This window comes from Arachis stenosperma, chromosome 10 (assembly GCF_014773155.1).
Source record: "Arachis stenosperma cultivar V10309 chromosome 10, arast.V10309.gnm1.PFL2, whole genome shotgun sequence".
Classification (NCBI taxonomy): Eukaryota; Viridiplantae; Streptophyta; class Magnoliopsida; order Fabales; family Fabaceae; genus Arachis; species Arachis stenosperma.
Window position 1 is genome coordinate 66694459 of NC_080386.1, and position 12751 is coordinate 66707209.

The 12751-nt window shown below is 36.5% G+C and overlaps 1 protein-coding gene across 1 annotated transcript; it reads right to left on the reverse strand.

The window, feature by feature from the left end:
- Nucleotides 1-494: 494 nt before the first annotated feature.
- On the reverse strand, nt 495-5959 carry LOC130954940 (E3 ubiquitin-protein ligase MBR2). Its single transcript, XM_057881708.1, has 6 exons — nt 5612-5959; nt 2664-4398; nt 2236-2286; nt 1547-1645; nt 1326-1469; nt 495-1121 (listed from the first exon to the last, which is right to left on the reverse strand). The coding sequence occupies exons 2-6, from the start codon at nt 4377-4379 to the stop codon at nt 990-992; spliced, it is 2142 nt and encodes a 713-aa protein (XP_057737691.1). The 5' UTR covers nt 4380-4398; nt 5612-5959; the 3' UTR covers nt 495-989.
- Between the last annotated feature and the right edge of the window lie 6792 nt (nt 5960-12751).

Below are 12751 nucleotides of genomic sequence, written 5' to 3' on the forward strand. Positions count from 1 at the left end.
ACGACATGGTTAACAAAATATTCTAATATTGAGAATACTTTCAAATTTTGGGATTTAATTCTAGCTTTTTTTGTTTTGCTAATAAAAATCTAATTACAAAATTCAAAATAATATAAACACCTAATTAAAAATTTTTAAATTATAAATACCTAATTATAAATTTAGTAAAACTGCATAGAGTAACGAAATAATTTAACATTTTACAAACACTAAATAAGAAAAAACTTAGTAAGATCACAGAGAACGGAAAAATGTTAAAAGATTTTACAGAACGTATATGTTGAAAACTTTTTTTTTAATTTTTCCTCTACGATAACTTTCTAAAGCACTTATCCACTAAAGTATTAAACTATAATAAAATTAAGGATCTTTGAAAATAAAGATAGCTATAAAATCTTAAAATGAAGAGGTCTTGACCCAAAGAGACAGCGAAAAAGTGAAAAACAAATCAACTTTAGAGCATTTTGGTAAAGACCTACACACAATTGAAAAGATTAATCCAAAAGTACTAGCTCCTCACTTCGTAACTAATCTCCATTGAGTCAGTTCAAACAAGCATTAGGTGAAACTAACAGAATAGAATTACCAGGTATTGTAACAAATATTTTGCAAGCAACTAAAGGCAATCACTAATCACTTAATAATAATACTCTTGGCAGCCACCAGTCTTAAATTTATGTTGAAATTAAATAAAATTCAAGTGCTTGTTGCTATCATAAATGACATGAAAATAATCCATTACGACAGTATAAACGAAACTATTATAAGTCACCCACCAATGTTTCTTGATTACTATTTTTCTTGTCTTTTTTTCTTCTTTTTTTTTCCCTCTCCCAAACGATGACAAAGGAGAGGTCAAGTCCTCATAAGGAAGAGGAAGTTCATGACGGTAAACAAGTCATAGATAGAGCCATATAAAGATCAAACTTAGACACAATAGGGAAATTTCCTTCCAGGCTCACATGATAGAGCCATAGAGGCTCCCCCTATCATGTAGCTAAGCCTGTTGTTTTGCAAATGGGGCAAAGGTTCTTCTGCATTAGCCATTGCTTGATGCAATTACTGTGAAATTCATGTCCACAATCTAGCGAGCCAACATTCTCTCCTTCAGTATAATCCTCCTGCAGAACATTGGAGAACAATAACAAATGTTATAAGAAGAATCCCCTCTTTACTTTAAGGGTGTGTTGGGGAGTTTGGGTCTTGGAGGAAAAGATAGAAGAAGAAAAGGGCTTCAAGAGTAAGACAGACTCCCTTTTCCTCATTGAGCTGTTTCCTTCCGAACTTGCAATTGCACCTTAATTAGCTGAGACTATAACTCTTACCTGACAGATACAACAAGGCTCAAGATCTGTAGAAGACTCCGCCATAACAGACATGTATATTTGCTGTTTCATCGACTTCAAAATGACATCCTCGCTCAATCCAGTGCTGACATCTCCAATTCGCTCCTCCAATGCCAACAATTCCTGCAGTTCGACTTTAAGTCAGAAGAAATCGCAGAAACATTGCCAATGTAGAGGAATAACAATCATTTGTTTTTTACCTCATAAGACATGTTATCAACATCAAGGCGCATTTCTCTGTGCCTGTCATGCAGTTCAGCCATCCCATGATATATGAAAGGGTCAAAAAGCATATAATCCTGACATTTCACAAGTGGCAAAGGAGAACGTCCTTAAGTTAGCATTTTCAATAGAGTAATACGAGGTCCACAAGAATATGGCAGCTGCCGCAAAGCAAGTTACCAATTCAGCTTGTTCTTGCTTCAAAAATCAAAAGCAAATGTTTGTCTTGTAACTTGACTATAGGCACAAAAATGCATGCAAGAGAATCAACAACAAAATAAAGTAAACATGGAAGGTGTAGCCTGTAATTTTTCTTTTTTTTTTCTTTTTTAAGCATTTCTTATCTACATTCAATGATAGGGTATGCTTGGTGATAATTGCTCACATACAGTCCAAAATCCAAATGTAACATACTTTTTTTTTCTTTTTTTTAAGCATTTATTCATCTAGATTCAATGATAGGGTATGCTTGGTGATAATTGTTCACATATAGTCCAAAATCCACATGTAACATAGCATTTCCTTCTTAGATATCCATAAGATGAAGGAGAAGTAGGGACATTGATATATCATTAAGGGTGATCAACCAAAGCAGATAAAATTTCCAAGATGGATTTCACAACACAACATATGATCAAGAGATATGCTTATGCAATAAATTTAGAACCTCAGCCCTTAAGTTATCACCCCTCCGCATTGCAATCAAGACTTGGCGAATCTGGCACAGAGAACAATTAAATTAGGTCAGTTAGACTGATGGTTGCATCAAGATGACTGTTAGTTGGCTAAAACAGCTAAGCAATCCTGTTGACAAGACAAGAATACTGAAAGAAAATGAAAAGATGAGAAAGAACTGCATACATAATTAGATGATAACATCAAGTCAACAAGACCATAAATATTTTTACACAATGGTACGAATCTTGAAAATTCGAACTGCGTATAAACGAATGCATATTCCTAAGGTGTAAATTCTTAATTCATGGCTAAATGAATAAACTTTTATGGGAATTCCAGCATACCTGCATCATGGTGTAGCCTAGAAATAATAGTGCAAAATATTCCATAAAAAGGAATATGAAGCCAAGATTATACCTCAGATATTAGTCGGCGTCTTCCCTCATTGTCAACGGTTAATGCTCGCGGAGTAGAGAGTACATCGCCACCCCTCCTTTCCATCAACAATGCTGCTCTTAGATATGGTTGATTGTTGCGGGACCCCTGAGTAATAGAAGAAGATCCTGAAGAGGATGGAGCAGAATGACCATTCTGAACACTGGATGCTGAGCTAATTGATGGAAAAAGAGACCAAGGACTGAACTCTGACAATCTTTGCAGATTATCTGTAGGGACTTCAGGGTTAACAATCCAGCTGGGATTAGGTAATGGAACGATGTTTGAACTAGATCCCATCCAAGATGTAGTAGGTACACCTCCAGAATTGTTTGCATTAGCAGAGGATGTACGCCATGGTGTTGTTTCATGTACTGTGGGTGCAGGTACATTCGTCGGGTGCCCAGAACTCTCTCTTGGAAAAATTCTTATATTAAAATCTTCCTGTACGACTCTTTCTACAGAGTTATGAGAAGTTGAAGATCTAGCCCCTCTAGGGTTAGAAGCTCTATTCCAAGGAAAAGGAGGCATGTTAAGGGGAGGTGACTGGTTCTGAGGAGCACCAGAATTAGCAGCATTTACTCCAGGCGTTAACCTCAATTCCAAAGAATCATTAAATGAGTGGGAGCCAGGTATTTGATGGGGAGAAGAATGATTATGATGCCTAGAACTCACTGTTGATGGTAAATTGAGAGGTATAGATTCCTGATGCTGTACATGGGCCATTCTCCTATCAAAGTTTCTGAGAGGCCTTTCCACATTTTCTGGGACATTTATTAAGGGAAATGCATCAGTTGCTCCTTGGCTCACTTCACTTCTCAAGTTCAGCTGTAATGGAGGAAGAGTGACAGGAACATCCTCTAAGGGCATTGAAACATTTAAACTGCTTGAAACATTAAGATCAACAGGATTAGTGGGCCAACATCCATTTTCGGATTGTAAAAGAGAGTTTGAGCTTCCTCCAGTACACAGTTGACCAGAACTACCTTCAAGGGCCTTTCTCTTGCAGGAAGAACCCCAATTAACTAAAGCGGAACTTGAACTGCCACTATTTCCCCAAGTCATGAATCCAGGGTTTTCGGATGAAGTTCCAGTATGACGATTATATGAAGCACTGCTGAATGCTGTTTGCTCTCTATCATATCCACCACTATCATTGTGATTCACACTGCTACTTGCTGCTATGCCTTTCCCACGGTTAGCAGCTTGTGCTGTGTGCTCCATATCTAGATTACCATTCTGGGTTATATGACTGGAGCTGGATCCTCGCAAAAAAGAAGGCTGAATTCTAGAATGATTTCCATGTAGATTAGTATTTGAACTAACTGGAAAAATCATATTATTTGATTCAAATGACCTTTCCTCTGTTCTGAGACCATCCTCGGCAGTAGCACTACATGATGAAGATGGACCATGTTCAGATTTTAGACCTTCATCATTGACTTGGTTGATCAGATTCAGTCTAGAACTCGGTTCACCAGTATTCCAGCCACTAAAACTCTGTACGTTAGGACCAGTAGCTCGTAAACAAGCAGTCTCGCCAGTGGACCCTCTATAATCTGACAACCGGAAATCTACGGTACTTTGCACATGATTCAAGGAAGACTGATGATTCATATCAGTGCCGCTCGAGTTAGGCCCTTGCATCATACCAACAATAGCAGGGAATGATCCAGTTGTCCTTCTTTGACCTTGCATCAGAATCAAGCTATTACACCTAAATTGATCACCAGAAAACATATATTAGGTTCTCATAAGCTACAACAGAGCTGCATAAAGTGGCATAAAGGGAACTTTGGTTATGAAACTGTAGAGCATAGCATGCTTTATCACAGACCCGGTCAAAATTTAGATTTATTCAACCAATGATTAGAATGAGGTAAAACACACAAAAATATAATGGGACCAATATTATGCATTTCAGTACAATGGATATCAATAAAGAAAAAAAAAAAAAAACAAACTCTTTTATAGGTTAAGATATAAGAATGCAATAGTATTTTATTACTATGCGCTGAAAACTTTCCTGACAACTTATATTTATTTTTCTGTCATTTAAGAGGTAAAAACAACTGGTATGGGGAGGAGAAAAGGATCTCCTGGAGGGTGAAACCTCCAGTGTCAACATCACATAATCTACAACTATATTAGCATAATGCCAAAGCTCTGATAACAAATAAATCTTAATGCAAGCACATTAGACAGAAGCTTGTAATTATAAGAGAGATTCACTAGAAAAATATACTAATCATTTGTTAAGTTGAGAAATGAACACAGGCAATTTTACCTTGTGCTGACTACAAACACTAAAGCTTAGGTGTTAGGAGAAAACCACGAACAGTTTTAAAATTTTGCAATGATGTCTCAATGCAAAGCTTCTACTCCCCTTCTTTCTCAGCTATACCAAAGAGTGCAGTATGCAATGGTCAATGTTTGCATCCTAAGAGGTAAGGCACCGAAAAGCTAAGACACTACATGAGCCTCACAGTAACCAGGTGAAAATCGAAGACCATCATGAAACTGAGTGGAACTTTACAACACCCAAATCCTAAATTCCCATGCTTTCTAAGACAACCAAAAATAATTAAGCTTAGGTTAATCCAGCAGCGAAACTAAAATTAGACAAATAAAAAATGAATTTTAAAAAAATACTTATTGGAAAATTTTATCGATTATATCTTCCGGAAGAGCAGGGTTAGAAAATAGCGAAATTGGGGATGAAAACCTAATTGGTGAGCGCGTTCCTCCACCCACATAATCGACACAACGGATTAAAGAAATGACAGAAAAAACTCAAATTCATACATCTCTATAACCTAAAAAGGGGGAAAATTCATTAGCATAATCGAGTAACATAGGATTTGACGAAGGAAAATTCGGTAAAGATGAAACCAGAGAGAGAGAGAGAGAGAGAGAGAAATCGAAGTTACCCGAAAGGGATCCCTGGATTCAAATTGGGGTGGGTACGTCAGAAATCGAGGGTTTGATTGGAGAACCGTTTCCAACTATGAATATGATGATGGTTATCTTCTTCTTCCTTCCTCCCTTCTTTTATTTATTATGTTATTTTTCCCTTAACTTTTATTATATAAATATTTATTAATTATTTATTGTATTATTAAATGAGTGAGGAGAAAGAGGGCAATAAAAGACGACAAAAGGATGATGGAAGGAAAGCATGAGAGGGAGTGATTAAAGGGAGAGAGTAGGAAGCAGGCAAGCACAGTAATCGATCCATAATCCCTAAATTAAGATTTGTCAGAGAGAAAGAAAGAGTGGTGTGTGGACCAACCCTCCCTCCATTGGGTACCATTTCCATGGCAGTGAATGAATGGCTCATGCACCTTTTGTTAGGTCGCATATAGACTTGTTAGTAGTTTACCTTCAAATCACCACATTAAATGTCCACTAATCCACTAATATCATAATGTGTTTCTTTTGAAATTGTATATAATTTAATTAAATTACATTAATTCAACTTGATAACATAGATACCTAAAGAGAGCGCATAAATAATTATAAAATAACATTTGTATATTAAAAATTAATTATTAAATTAATCATTATATATTAATATATAAATATATTAATAATAAATATATATTGTTTAATTTATTTTTAATATATATTTTATATTTTAATATATTTTATACAAATGATCAATTTAATATTTATTTCTTGCATATGTTTAGTATAATTATAAATAATATTTTGTGTTATTATTATTTGTGCATAATTAATATTTATTGCTTCAAATTAACTTCATAACTTGAAGCAATTTTTATAATTGACATATATTTTGAAAATATTTAATTATTATATACATAGTATATAATCATTTTTTAATGGAAAAAAATTATAACCAAGTTTTATTTCTGTATAGTCATCAAAAAATAAAAAATTGGTCCAGTTCTAATAATCTTTTGACATTATATTCAAACCATTAGGATCAGGACAAAAATTTATTACTTATTTAAATGAGTAGATTATTAAAATAATATTGAAAAAATTTTGACATCAATAAAAGTTTAAAAATACTAGATAATCAAACAGTTTTTAAAATAAATCTAATTAAGTTGAACAATTAAAAGAAAGGAGAGAGATGAGAGAGAGAGAGATAGAAAGCGTGGGTGGAAAACACAGAAAGGGGTAGGAATAGGAAACATGACAATGATCCGAAAATTTGGAATCGAGAAGAGTATCGAAGGCTGGAGCATGATTCTTTTTCCATCTTTATGGATAACCTTCCTCAAGACATCTCAAAGAAAGAACTTTTTCAGCTGTTCAATTAGAGTGGACGTATAAATGACATATACTTATCACGCAAACAAAAAGGTGATAACATATACATTTTTGCGTTCGTACGATATACTACGAAGGATGGGGCATTGAAGGCAATAAAGGAAATGAATCGTACGAAGTTAAGAGGAAAAGTTGTATTCGTGGGGGAAGCAAAGTACAGAAGGATATCGGGTACGAAAGACACGAAGAGACCTCAGAGAGGAAAAGATGATCAGAATAAGTTGGGTTGGCAGCCAGAACGCGAGGAGGCTAGCGACGTGCGGTTGAATACTTTAGAGCTCAGAAAGGCGAAAAAAGAACAAGATCCCAATATAAAGGGGGGGACTAAGAAGAAGATCGAGGTAACGGTGGCAAAAGAAAATCTCGATTGGTTGCAGAGAAGTCTAATAGGAGGGACGAAAAAGGCCATTGATTTTTGTTCTTTGAAGGATATGATCGAGATAAACATACCTCAAGTCATCCAAGTACGAGAGCTGGGTGCATATAAAGCCCTACTGACTTTTGATTCTGTGCTGAGCGCCGAAGAAACTTACACTTTTAAAATGAATAGTCTTCTACAAATCTTCCATAGCGTATGGAGATGGGAAGAGGCTGAGAGGAGTGAAACTAGGAGAGTGTGATTGGAATGCTATGGAGTTCCTCTACATGTATGGTCAGTGGACACCTTCAAAATGATAGGAGGTCAATGGGGGGAAGTAGTTGGGTGTGATAATTTGACGGAATCGCGCAATTCCTTTAGTGTTGGACATGTGCAAACCGATACAAGCGTGCTGGATGTAATCAATAAATGGATACATATTACAGTAGGTCTCAGTGGTTTTGATGTTCTGGTAAAAGAGGTAGGACGAGAAACATATGGCCTGGGGTGTTGATGCGTGAGCATCTTGTCTATCTTTTCCTAGTGAATTTGCATCTAATTTTTTGAGTTTAATTAAGAATTAATTATATTTTAGCCACTATGGATGCTATTTTGAGTTTTGTGCAATTTTATTTATTTTAGGTAGCATTCGGAGGGATTTGATGAAGTTTCTGCAGAGAAAAAGAAGAAACCAAAGAGATGACCAGCGAAGACCGACGCGGACGCATGGCTCACGCGACCGCGCGGAATGGAGAAATCGCAATGACGCGATCGCGTGCCTGACGCGAACGTGTGGACTGGAATCTGCACAAATGATGCGAACGCGTGGATGACGCGGACGCGTCACATGCGCGATCTGCAAAAATACAAATGACGCTGGTTACGATTTCTGGACTGTTTTGACCCAATTTCCGGCCCAGAAAATACATATTAGAAGCTGCAGAATGGACAAATCAAGTGGTCCCCACCCATAAACTGAAAATCTGTTAATTAATTCGAATTTAAATTCAAATCTTATCTTTGAGGAAAAGATATTATTTTTAATTTTTTATTTTTAAACCTATTAGGATTAGTAATAAATAGAAACTCTGTACATTTAGACAGGTACTAGATTGTTACGAGAACCCTTATTTTTCTTCTCTGAACCATGAGCAACTAATCGTTCATTGTTAAGGTTAGAAGCTCTGTCTATTTGTATGGATTTATTTGTTTAATCTTTCTAATTTAATCCATGTTTAGATTTATATTTCAATAATTGTTTTCGCTCTTTAATTTATGAATATGGGTGGAACGGAAGTATGAACCATGTTCTAATTGAGTTCTTGTAAAACTTGGAAAAGCTCTTTATTTGAACAACAGCTTGAAAACATATTATACTGAATTTTAATTGTTTGTATTTAACGGGATACGTGACATATAATCCCTTTATTTTAGGATAATTAGAATTCTTTTGGCATATAAACTAGAAATTGATCATCACCCTCTAATTAGAATTAATTGACCAAGGAATTGGCAATTAATGAATTTTAGAGGAGACTAGGAAGGTCTAAGGAATTAGGGTCTAGTCATATATGGTTTGCCATGAAATTAAATCTTGCATGATTAAAATAGTTAGTAAGAAAATAAATCTGGAAAAATAGATAACTCTGAAACCTTAACTGTTTTCTCTAATATTTTATTCCCAACTTATTAATCTGCCTGTCTTTGATATTCTGAATTTACACTTAAACCTTTTGAACATCTCAAAACCAATTTCTGCTTGCCTGACTAAGCCAATCAATCAATCATTGTTGATTTCTGCTTGCCTGACTAAGCCAATCAATCAATCATTATTGCTTGATCCATCAATCCTCGTGGAATCGACCCTTACTCACGTAAGGTATTACTTGGTACGACCCGGTGCACTTGCCGGTTAGTAAGTGTGGGTTATAAATTTCGCACCAAGTTTTTGGCGCCGTTGCCGGGGATTGATAGTGATTAACAACTACCAATTGCTTGATTGCTTAGATTAGGCATTTTAATTTTAAATTTATAAAAATTTATTTAAAAAAAAACAAACAAAAAATGTTTTTGACGGTATTTTTCTTTTTTTTTCCTTTACGTTATCTTTTTTTCTTTCTTTTCTCTTTTACGTTATTTTTTTTTCTTCTTTTTTTTTTCTTTTCGTTTACCCCCCCTTTTTTTTACGCCGTACCTTTTTTCTTTCCTTTATTTTATTTATATAATTTAAAAAATATATATATCTATATATTTTAAAAAAAAATTTAGCACCAATATTTTTTAATTTCTAAAATTAAGTTTGGTGTTGACTATTTATTATTTTTCTTTTTTTATTTTATTCAATATTTTTATCTCTTTACACAGGTTACCTCACTAGGAATTTTCTGCACTCTAACGTAGAGATTCACATTCTTTCTTGTTTTCTGGTTGTTTATGCGCAGGAACAGAGACAGAGAACATCTTTTAGACTTTGATCCTGAACTTGAAAGGACTTTCAGGCGGCGTTTACAACAAGCAAGGTTTTACAAGGCTACAGAACCCACTATGGATCCTAATAATAATGCTAATGTCAATGTGGCAAATCCGAATGGGGATGATCAACAAAGGAGAGTTCTTGGCTCTTATTCTACCCCTACTGCGGATCTTTATGGAAAAAGCATTGTGGTACCTCCTATTGCTGCGAACAACTTTGAGTTGAAGCCTCAACTGGTCACCCTGGTGCAACAAAACTACCAGTATCATGGTCTTCCCCACGAAGACCTAAATCAGTTTATTTCTAGTTTTCTGCAAATTTGTGACACTGTGAAAACAAATGGAGTAAACCCAGATGTATACAAACTCATGCTCTTCCCGTTTGCTCTGAGGGATGGAGCAAAGCTATGGCTGGATTCCCAATCCAAGGACAGTTTGGATACTTAGAACAAGGTGGTTACTGAGTTTCTCACAAAATTTTTCCCACCAAAGAAGCTGACTAAGCTTAGGATGGAGGTTCAGACCTTCAGACAGAAGGATGGTGAGACTCTGTATGAAGCTTGGGAGAGATACAAGCTACTGACTAGGCAATGCCCTCTAGACATATTCTCCAAATGGACACAAATAGACATATTTTATGAAGGCTTGGGTGAAATGTCCAAAATATGCTTAGACAATTCTGCAGGAGGTTCATTGCACAAGAAGAAGACACCAGAGGAGACTATTGAGCTGATTGAATTGGTTGCAAGCAACCAATATTTATACTCCTCTAACAGGAATCCTGTGAATTCTGAAACCCTTCAGAAGAGAGGCGTGTTGGAAGTAGATGCTAATGCTCTTCTTGATCAGAACAAGCTGATGTCTCAGCAAATAAATCTACTTACTCAACAGATGGGTAGCATGCAAGTCTCAGCTATCAACACCCAAAATCCACCACAGGAAGTCTCCTATGACATGGCAGGTAATTTTGTGCAAAATGATAATTATGATTATGCTCAACCTTCTTTTGAACAGGTGAATTACATGGGGAGTGGTCCTAGGAATCCCAACAATGACCCATATTCTAAGATATACAACTAGGGATGGAGGAATCACCCAAATTTTGGATGGAGGGATCAACCTCAGAGACCTCAGAACTTCAACAATAATTTTCAGGGCGGTTTCCAACAGAACAATGATTTGGAAGCAATATTGACAGGTTTTAGACAGGAATCCAGAGCATCCATCAAGAACCTGGAGATTCAAATGGGTCAAATAGCCACCAGAGTTAATGAAATTGATTAAAGGACCACTAATAGCCTTCCTAATAACACAATTCCAAATCCAAGAGAGGAATGCAAAGCTATCACTGTGATAAGTGGACAAGTGGCAAGTGTAGAAGCACAAGTTATGCAGGAAACCAGAGCCTCCATTAGAAATTTAGAGATGCTAGTAGACCAACTGAGCAAGCAAATACTTGAGAGGTCTGCAAGTGCATTTCAAGGTGACACAATGGTGAACCCAGGAGAAGATTGCAAGGTTATTCAATTGAGAAGTGGTAAAGTAGCTGGTTTTGAGACCAAGGTCAATGAAGAGCTAGTTGAAAAGGATGCTCCAGAGGAGAAGAAGGAAGAAGTAGAGCACGTCCCTCCAAAGCGTGCAGACAACCCATTCCCAGACTCTCTTGACACTTATCCTACACTGCCAAAGGCTCCTGAGTACAAGCCTAAGATGCCATATCCTCAGAGACTTCAAAAGGAGACCAAAGACAAGTAGTTCTCAAAGTTCTTGGAAATCTTCAGAAAGTTACAAATCAATATTCCTTTTGCTGAGGTTTTGGAGTAAATGCCTATCTATGCCAAATTCATGAAGGAGCTGTTGTCAAAGAAAAAGCATTTAAAGGGAGATGAGACAGTAGTCCTGACTAAGGAATGTAGTGCTATAATTCAGAATAACTTGCATGCACCATTAGGAGCACAACCTTTGAGAAAGCCCTATGTGATCTGGGGGCAAGCATAAATCTAATGCCTTTATCTGTGATGAAAAAGCTACAAATCCAAGAGGCACAACCCACAAAGATAGCATTGCAGATGGCAGATAAATCTATGAAGCATGCATACGGATTAGTGGAGAATATCTTGGTCAAAGTGGGTAAGTTCTTCCTCCCAGCAGACTTTGTGATTCTGGACACAGGGGAGGATGAGAATGCCTCTATAATTCTAGGAAGACCATTCCTAGCCACTGGAAGAGCTCTGATTGATGTAGAAGTGGGTGAATTAGTGCTTAGAGTGCATAATGAGCAACTGGTCTTTCATGTCTTCAAAGATATACGTCCAACAGGTGAAGAAGAGAGGTGCATGCAGGCTGAGCTTATTGATCCAAACCTTCAAAAACCGCCTGATGATACACAGCAGAATCTGCAACTCAAACATCCCTTGGTAACAGTCAATAAAATTCCTCCTGACATCAAACCTAAGTTTGGTGTTGGGAATGCATCATCTACCAAGGAAGAGGTTCCCAAAAAGAAGAAAGTACCTAGAGGATGGAGAAACAAAAAGATCCCCACTGAAGGTTTCTCTCCAGGAATGAAGGTAGTATTGACCAGCAATCCAGCATGGGTTTATACAGTAATAAGAATCCTCTCTCTGGAGCATATTGAGCTACGTTATGGAGACACAGGAAAGAAGTTCAAAGTAAGGGGTGAAGATCTGAGCCCCTATGATCCTCCTCCTTAGAGGAGCTGACCGTCAAGCTAATGACGATAAAGAAGCGCTTGTCGGGAGGCAACCCGATAATTTCGTATCCTTCACTATTTTTTCGTAGTAGTTTTTCTTAGTTATTTTATTTTTATTGAGTTCTTACTAATTTTCTGATCATGCAGCTATGTTCTCCCAGGAACCGAATACCTCAAGCTATATAAAAAAAATATTTCAAAAAAAAAAAGAAGCCACACGACGCG